General features: G+C 41.7%; 1 protein-coding gene across 2 annotated transcripts in view; it reads right to left on the bottom strand.

Moving 5' to 3' along the window:
- Positions 1-277: 277 nt before the first annotated feature.
- The window catches only part of LOC101858428, a gene marked incomplete at its 3' end in the record, with an annotated part of 15,788 nt that continues 6,454 nt past the window's right edge, over positions 278-9,611 (bottom strand). For both annotated transcript variants that reach the window (XM_013085611.2, XM_035971183.1), the window contains 3 exon segments: positions 278-400; positions 2,132-2,269; positions 5,329-5,524. In XM_013085611.2, coding sequence (XP_012941065.1) covers positions 278-400; positions 2,132-2,269; positions 5,329-5,521 — 454 coding nt within the window.

Below are 9,611 nucleotides of genomic sequence, written 5' to 3'. Positions count from 1 at the left end.
GATTCTTCAATTGAACCAAAACAACTTTCTCCAAGATTTTTGATAAAAAGGGAAGGTTGGAGACAGGTCTGAAATTCTTGAGAAACATGTTTTTAAATGAACATAAAAGGTGTTAAGACCCCCCCAAAAAATCTATAAAAATTGCTAAACCGGGGGAAGAAAATGCCGGTTTCTTTGATTCCATTATTTTCACGGGCGCCTGATTTTACCACGATGCCTCACAAATGTTATAACCATAAAAGGAAAACAAAACAAAAGCACTCGAGGGTTAACTTACCAGAAGCCGAGATGGGTAGCATGCCAGCGAAGATCGCTATGTACCCGGAGTATCCTATATCATCGTACAGAACGCCTGAGCCTATGTCGAGGAAAACCCCGACGGCGATACAGATCAGGACTCCTGTGGGGTGGGAGGGGGGGAGTAGGTAAGTGTTTTAAGGCGCTCGCAACTGCATAAGGTCATATTATAATTATATATGAGCGCGCAGGACACACCAAACATTTTCAATTGCTAGAAATTTTGAATTTTGCCCGGGTGGCGGCCGAAGCCTAGTCTTATCGATTTTAGAACCTCCAAGGGATCTTTAACATGCGCAACTTGCACACGGGACATCCGAGATTTTTCACCCTTGTCCGAGAAGGCTAGGTGCAGATATTTCCTACCAGAAGATCAGGGGTGTGGCTGAAAGAAAACAGTAAGAAGGAGCCAAGGAGTAGCAGTAGAAAGGCTGCAGAGAAAGAGTCAGGAGCCCAGTGGAGGGGGCAAAGACCGTGAGGGGGTGGGGCAAAAAGTCTAGACAAAAGCAGACGGCAGAATATTGCAAGAGAGAAGGAAAGAAGGTGAAAGGAGACAATCTTAGAGAAGAATTGTTTTCGGTCACTACCCGGATTTGAACCCGGGACCTTTGAATAAGAGGCGAACACCTTAACCTCTAGGCCACGATAGGCCTGTGGGACAGAAAAAATGGTGAACTGATATAAGGCTTAACGCCCCTGTCAACACTGTTAGGTTATTTAAGAGGCGGGACCTCTGAGTTTAACTTCCATCTCCGAAAGGACCGAACAAAGTGGGAAATTCGTGCAAAGTGCCTTTCCCAAGGACGCAACGTCGGGTCGAGCTAACGCTCGAACCCCCGACCCGCAATTTCACGATTACGACTCCGCCTGCCTAACCACAAGGCCACCGACGCCAGGAAGAGAGAATCAATCTTGGTGTGGAAGAGGAAAGGGAAGTACAAAAGGGAAAGAAAGTACAAGAGGAAAGGAAAGAACAATGAGGAAGGAAAATACAAGAGGGAAAGAAAGTACAAGAGGAAAGGAAAGAACAATGAGGAAGGAAAATACAAGAGGGAAAGAAAGTACAGGAGGAAAGATAAGTACAAGAGGTAAGGAAAGTGCAAAAGAGAAAGAAAGTACAAGAGGTAAGGAAAGTGCAAAAGAGAAAGAAAGTACAAGAGGTAAGGAAAGTACTCTCCGTCCAAGAAGAAAAGAAAGAATTGATGAAAGTGGAAAAGAAAACAATAATTGAGTAAAAGAAAGATAACGATTTTAAGTAAAAAGGAAAATACAAAATTTGTGTAAAAAAAAGAAAGAATCTATCGATCTATCTTGCTCTGTCTCATCCTTTTCAATACTCTCTCTCTCTCTCTCTCTCTCTCTCTCTCTCTCTCTCTCTCTCTCTCTCTCTCTCTCTCTCTCTCTCTCTCTCTCTCTTTTTTTTTTTTCTCTCTCTCTTTCTTTCTCCCTCTCTCCCTCTCTTTCTCTCCCTAGCTCTTTCTCACTCTGTGTGTGTGTGTGTGTGTGTGTGTGTGTGTGCGTGCGTGTATACGTGTGTATGTGCGTGTGTGTGTGTGTGTGTGTGTGTGTGTGTGTGTGTGTGTGTGTGTGTGTGTGTGTGTGTGTGTGTGTGTGTAATATTATGATATATCTCTATCCATCTCACTCATCCCTTCTCCCCATGCCTCATTTGCATTTTCTCTCTTCTCTTTCTCTTTCTCTCCCCTTTGTCTTTTCTCTCTCTCTCTCTCTCTCTCTATCTCTCTCTCTCTCTCTCTCTCTCTCTTTCTCTCTCTCTCTCTCTCTCTCTCTCTCTCTCTCTCTCTCTCTCTCTCTCTTTCTCCCCTTGTCTTACCTGCTAAAAATGTTAAAAACGGGATCAACAACAACAAGGGCCCCTTTAGCTTCCACTGCAGGTAAATGTTAAAAAGAAAGGCGATAGAAAGTGCCCCTAGTCCAATGCACATCAGGCTGATCGTTGCGTAGACAAAACCTGGGGACAAATTGACGAGATTGATTCCCTTTTGCGTGCGGAACGTCAAAGAAATTACAAAATACAATAAGTTATCATATTTATCCTCGTGCGGAAATTTGGGTTAAAATGGCAGGCATACATACATGCATAAACACATAATCAAACACTCATAAAAATATACAAAGAATATCAGCACACAATATTACTTTTTTTTTCAGCAGCCTCGACAGCAATGCAAAACATCACAACCGCCAGATATTGCTGCATCCATTATACTATTGTTATCGCAGATAAGTTATTTATGTTCTAAGTTCATGGTAAAATGGTATAGGTTTAACGCCCGTTTCATCACTATTAGGATCGTATAAAGAGGCGTTACTTCCGAGTTTGATGTCCTTTAAAAAAAGACTGAGCCAAATGGGAAATTCACGTAAAGTTCGTTTCCCAAGGACACGAAGTCGGACCGAGCTGAGGTTCGAACCTCCGAATCCGCAATCTCACGATTACGAGTTCGGCAAATCGCACCCTAACCACTAGACCACCGGGGCCATAATCTCACGATTACGAGTCCCGGTAGCCCCCAAATCTAGGCTACCGACGCCACGTACTGTTCTAAGCTAAGAAAGCAGTCGTTTCAGTACAGAGAGAGAGAGAAAAGAAATGTTTCATTCTTTCATCAATTAAAAAAATTTGACAGAACCATTAAGAAAGCCAGCAAGATCTCTGGATATTTTTTATAAGAATGGATGAAATGTATAACACCACACGTATAAAAAAGATAAAAAGCATTATAAACGACCCATCACACCCCTTCTCCACGCAAATTGTAAGATTACGCAGCGGCAGATATATACCTCAAAAAACAAAGAAAGAAAGATACAAAAGAACTTTTTTACCATTTAGCATAAGGCTTTAGTCAGAATGAGCATAGATGGGTGTTGCTCTTAGAGTATGTATCTGTATATAACTCCAAAGGTCTAGTATTTCAATTCCTGCATGTGGTTGAATGATGCATTTGATGTAAATGTACATTTTGTCAGCTTTACTTCTCCTTTCATATTGAATTCTAATGAGAGTAATATATATGATTTAATTTTTTTAAATGTATACCTGCATGTGTTGTACGGTCCTATACTGCCAAGGAAAATTTTCCTCTGGGATAATAAAGTACTATCTTATCTTATCTTATCTTATCTTTATCGACTTTATGAAGCTTTCCTTGCCTTCTTCAACATAATTTAGAAGTTAAATATTGACACAAAATACTTCTTGAAAACGTGCAACGGATACCACAGATCAAAAAGCTGTTATTGGGGGGAAAAAAAACAACACCCCACATAATATTATGTTGGGCTTTGGACATGTGAACAGATGACTGACGATATGTCAGGCATCGTGGTGAAATCAGGCGCTCGTCAAAATAATGAAATCGAAGAAACTGGCAATTTTCAGTCAGTTTGTCAATTTTTATCGAATTTTGGTTTTTGACTCAACACTTTTAAGTTCCATTTAAAAACACATTTCTTTGTGGATTTTACTGAAAATGTTGGTTTAAGGCACAACAATGTAAATTTGCAGTTTCTAAGGACTCTCAAGCTTTGGAAGTCCCCAGACTGTGGCGGCCATTTTCTCGCTAATTAATTTTACATCTGAAATCAGACGACCCCACTCCTTAAAATTGCAAACATCTCGACTTCTATTCATGACAGATGAGTATTTTTTTCCCCGAAAGCAAGACAAATAAGCAAGCTGCATAATGATCTCAATAACTCCACCTGTCCTGAAAATTTGAAAAGCGCCTGATTCCACTGCGTCGTAACACGTCAATGGTCTGTGCCTGGGAATAGGTCCCAGTTGCCAGAAGTGTTGGGTATTAAAATAAGAAGCAAATTCAATGTTGTTGCTTTTTTTTAATTTCTCAAATATCTTGAGTAGTTTTTAAATTAAATATTATTATGCCACATTTTGTAACACAGTTTAGTTTAGTATGGGGTTTTACGGCGCTCACAACTGCATAAGGTCATATGAGCGCGCGTTGTAACACAGTGTGCAAAAAACAACGTTTGGAGAAAAACGGCTTTATTCTTAGTATGTTGACCCAATTTCTAGAACTAGAACAATTTTTTTGTCCTTGGTGAAGTACAACATATTGCAAAAATAATGAGCAAAAAAAAAAATATTGAGACTTAAAATAGATCTATTTTGAAATCCTTTCAATAATATGTTATTAAGAAATGATGCTACGTGTGTTGTCTGATGGAACTAAATTTTTGGCCAGGTACGAGTTTTTTGGCCTTTCCACACCGTTGCTCCAAAATAGCTTTGCCAAAAAAATGGGACCTTTCTCCAGGTACACATACACATGCACACACACATACATACACACGTGCGCACACATACACACACATATATTTATACACACATACACACACATACACATACACACATACACACACATACACACACGCATACACACATACCTACACACACACATACACAACATACACACACATACACACACGAATACACATACACACACACGCATACACACACACACACACACACACACACACACACACACACACACACACACACACACACACACACACACATACTTAAGTGCAAAGCAGACAGATCTGCAATGTGTGCTTTGCTACAATGATTATAAAAAAAATATTTCATGAAAAAACAAGGTTGTCGGTTCTAATGTTATACTTCTTACTGCTGTCTTTCAGCCACATCCCTAATCTTAGGAAAGATCTACTCCTAGCCTCCTCGGACAAAGGCTAAAAATCTCGGAGGTCCCGGGTGCAAGTTGCGCACGTTAAAGATCCCTTGATTGTCCAACATCGACAAGAATAGACTTCGGCAGCCACCCAGACAAAATTCAAAATTTCCTACCAACTAAAAATGTTTAATGTGTCCTGCGCGCCAAATGTGACTTTATACTGTTGCGAGTGCCGTAAAACACTTCCCCCCGGCACCCCCCCCCAAAAAAGAAACAACTCCTGTCTGCCAGGGCCAAACTGAAATGGAGAGAGCCAAACAAACCACCTCCTCCCCCTACCCACACCTACCATTGTCAGGACTGTAGAAGTCGGCCGTGCTGACCACAGCTTTCTTAGTGGACGTCTCAAAGATTCCAATGAGGGCAGGGGAGATATGGGACCGCTCAATCCAGTGGTTCGTGACCATTGTGACGCAGACCAAGACTATCGCGATAAACTCTTTCAACAAGGTCAGTGTCTGGTAGACTCGGAAGGCAGGCATGGTCTGAAAACAAAACAAAAATGTAACGCATGGTGGTAAAAACATTTTTTTGCTTATCTCTTTTCCTTTTTTTCTTGTCATTTTTTTTTTCTCTCAGGATATCTTTTTTGGTAAGTGTTTTTCGGGGCTCGCAACCTAGTGGTTAGGCTCTCGGACTCGCAACCATAAGGTCGTGGGTTCGAATCCCGTCAGGGACCCGACGTTGTGTCCTTGGGAAAGGCACTTTACACGAATTTTCCTCACTTCACCCAGGTGGGAATGGGTACCCGGCTATAGATAGCGAAAGATCTTGTCAGTTTGTTAGTGTTTGAGCGCTTAATCGGCTGCTCGCACTGTATGCTTCCCGGGAAGCTGAGAATGTTTCGGAGTGTACTATGGTCTGCTGGGGTAATAATATAGTGTAAAGCGCATAGAGCCTGCTGTTGAGCGGGGATATGCGCTATACAAATGCTATCTATTATCTATTATTATTATTATTATATTAGCGCGCCGAACACATTAAACATTTTCAGTTGGAAGGAAATTTTGTATTTTGCCCGGGTGGCGGCCAAAGCCCACTTTTGTCGATTTTGGACCACCAAGAGATCTTTAACCAGCGCAACTTGCACATGGGACCTCCGAGATTGTTTTGCCCCTGTCCAAGAAAGCTAGGTATTAGATCTTACCTACCATAAGATCAGGGGTGTGGCTGAAAGACAGCAGTAGGAAGGAGCCAAGGAGTAGCAGTAGAAAGGCTGCAGAAAGAGTCAGGAGCCCAGAGGAGAGGGCAAAGGAGGTAAGGAGGTGGGGGCAGAAAGTGGAGACGAAAGCAGACGACAGAACATTTTCAGAGAGCAGGAAAGGATGTGAAAGGAGAAATTTCAGAGAAGAAAATGTTCCGACGTTATCCGGATTCGAAACCAGGCGAATGGGAGGCGAGCATTGTAACCTCTAGACCACGAGAGCTTTCCTGGTGAAAACAGGCGCTCTTCAAAATAATACAATAGTAGAAACAGGATTCTTTCTGGCCGTTGGGCAAATTTTGTCAAACTTTCTTACTTTTTGTTTTCTGGGGATTTTTTTTGTTTTGATTCAGCACATTTTATGTCCATTTAAAAACACGTCTTTGTGGATTTTACTGAAAACGTTGATTCAATGAATAAAAAATAAAAATTTTGAATTTTCCAAGATTTCTCAAGCTACGGAAGTCATCACACTTTGGCGGCCATTCCCTCGTCACTAATTTAACTTCAGACACGGCGGCCCCCACCTTCTTCAATAGCAATTATCTCGACACTTTCTTTCAAGATTACTGGGTCTTTTGCGCGAAAGCAAGACAAATTAGCAAGCTTTAAGACGATACTCATACCTCCATAATGATATGCCCAAAATTGATGAGTACCTGATTCCACCGCGTCAAACCACAAATAGGGTGAACTGGGTACACATAAATCTCGACCCATCAATTATGGGTGGTTGGTGGGAGCTCTAGTGGGGTTTAGCACCCCCTTTTGCTTTTGGTTTAGTAAGAGTTTTACGTCACTTGCCACCCAGTTCGTTCATATAAGTTCCGAAGATTACAGGTGTTACATGAGGGTAACAAACACAAAAAAGGATGGGCGGTGAGGACGACAGTTGTTTGATAGGAGGGAAGAAGAAAACCACACCAGGGCAACTGTCAACCTCCCACCATCTTTCCTATCAAACATCTCCTTGTCTTCTTTCCTTCTGTTCTTTGTATGTTGCTCTCTAATGACACCTCTGATCGTCGCAAATAATAAGGCCTATTTATGAAATAATTGTATTGCAAATGCCGTACACGTACAACCTTGGCTAAAACTAAACTATAATAATAATAATAAATGGCATTTGTATAGCGCATAACCCCGCTCTACAGCAAGCTCTATGCGCTTAACACTATATTATTACCCCAGCAGACCATAGAACACTCCGAAACATTCTCAGCTTCCCAGGAAGCATACAGTGCAAGCAGCTGATTAAGCGCTCAAACACTAACAAACTGACAAGATCTTTCGCAGTCTATAGCCGGGTACCCATTCCCACCTGGATGAAGTGAGGAAAATTCGTGTAAAGTGCCTTTCCCAAGGACACAACGTCGGGCCCCTGACGGGATTCGAACCCACGGCCTTACGGTTGCGAGTCCGAGAGCCTAACCACTACGCCACCGACGCCAAAATATGACAGCACGGTTTCTCTTTCACCGGAGTGAGAGAGTGGGCGATATATCTTAGAGTGAGTGAGATACATATCAGAGTGAGAGAGATACATATCAGAGTGAGTGAGATACATAAATATCAATGGGTGAGAGCAATGTTTGACCGATGACAGGATCAGATCGTGGTGAGAACTCAGCGCGTTTACTTTCCCCAAACAGTGCACTCACATTTGAGCCCTCCACCTGAACATCAACAGCATTTTTAATTTTTTGTTTTATTTTGAGCATGAGCCGTGAAGAATTCCAGAATAAGTATAGACAGACATAGCGGTTAGTTTGATTTCAGTGCTTTGGGAGTCGTATATATATATATATATATATATATATATATATATATATATATATATATATATATATATATATATATATATATATATATACCAGCAAGATCTACATAGGCCTGACAGATCACTAGCAGTTGTTACGGATGAACCAGGTGACCCTGAGCCATGAGCCAACACCCAAAAACGAATGAGACTGTTCTCTCAACTTCTGTCTACTCTCTTATTTCCCTTTCCTCTAATCATCACCAAGTGCCAGATCTGCGACAGACATCGGCCATCATGGTTCTCCATTCATTCCTTTGCTCGAATGCTCTCAAAAAAGTTGTAAGATTGCTCTGGGTCTCCAAAATGAGGGGGATGGTGAGGGTCTAATGTGGGACCGAATATACCAAAAGGAACAAGTACATTGTAACTTGACGAGGCATACTATTCTATGTCTTATTACTGTTTGTCTTGCTTTATCCCAGCACCATACTATGTGTCGCCCCTGCAGGTGGGGGAGTAAAGAAAACACCTGTCGTGATACTGCGTGTCGTAAGAGGCGACTAAAGGTGCATAGGTCTGGCCACCTGAAAAGTGACAGTTTGCGGAGGGCCAACTACCCGACCCAGTTAAAAAGGAAAGTTATAGAAACACAAACAAACATGCCTTATAATTTTTCCATCTTGGGACACGGAGGAGCTTCTGCATCAGCAGGAACAATGAAGGACAGTGGACAACAGAAAAGAGGGAAGACGTGGAGTGACATCAAGCAACTAGCCCAGGATAGGGGAAGGTGGAGAGTGCTTGTTTGTGGCCTATATCCTGTCCCAGGGTGAGTAAGGCAATGATGATGATACTATGTGAACAGACAGAGGGCAAAAACAGAGAGACTTTATGTTCGATAGTTCAGGAAATATTTGACAATAAGTTGCGCCGTGGATTTTTTTACCTCACTCTTATGTGTGTAGTGTGTAGTTTGTAAGCTCGTTTTTATTACAACATCGTGCGAAATGGACACGGACGCATTGATGATTCATGTAGGTTTTTTTATGCCTTTATGACAAGGGTGATGAAAACTACAGCAACAGAAATTTTATAATGAAAGGTGGGTGGAAAAAAAAGTTGGCTTCCTTGTTTCTCGTCCGTTAGGTGATGGTACTCTCCACACATTGCGTCTTTGATTTTTTCTACGCACCCAATATCTATCGACATCGGCCTCGTTGTCGTTTACGCAACCATGATAATATTATCAACCATTGAAAAACACCTTCTTCGTCCATTGATCTTGATCTACTGACGAGTTTTAGTGACCGATAGACGCTTCCACTCCGTTCGTACCAAGCATTTCAAGAGCGTCACGTTATCAAATCTCGGGAAGCTGAGAATGTTCGGAGTGGTCTAATGTCTGCTGGGGTAATAATATAGTGTAAAACGCATAGAGCCTGCTGTTGAGCGGGGATATGCGCTATACAAATACTATTTATTATTATTATTATTATTATTATCAAATCATCAAAAAGATGCGCCAAAAAATCCAGAAAGGCGTGTCCGTCAACACTGTCTGTACCCTAATACAGGGTGGCCACTGGCACGATCGGGTCGGGTCGGT

The sequence above is a fragment of the Aplysia californica genome, unplaced genomic scaffold (genome assembly GCF_000002075.1).
Source record: "Aplysia californica isolate F4 #8 unplaced genomic scaffold, AplCal3.0 scaffold00390, whole genome shotgun sequence".
In the NCBI taxonomy this organism is placed as follows: domain Eukaryota; kingdom Metazoa; phylum Mollusca; class Gastropoda; order Aplysiida; family Aplysiidae; genus Aplysia; species Aplysia californica.
This window is presented reverse-complemented; position numbering and strand designations above follow the sequence as displayed.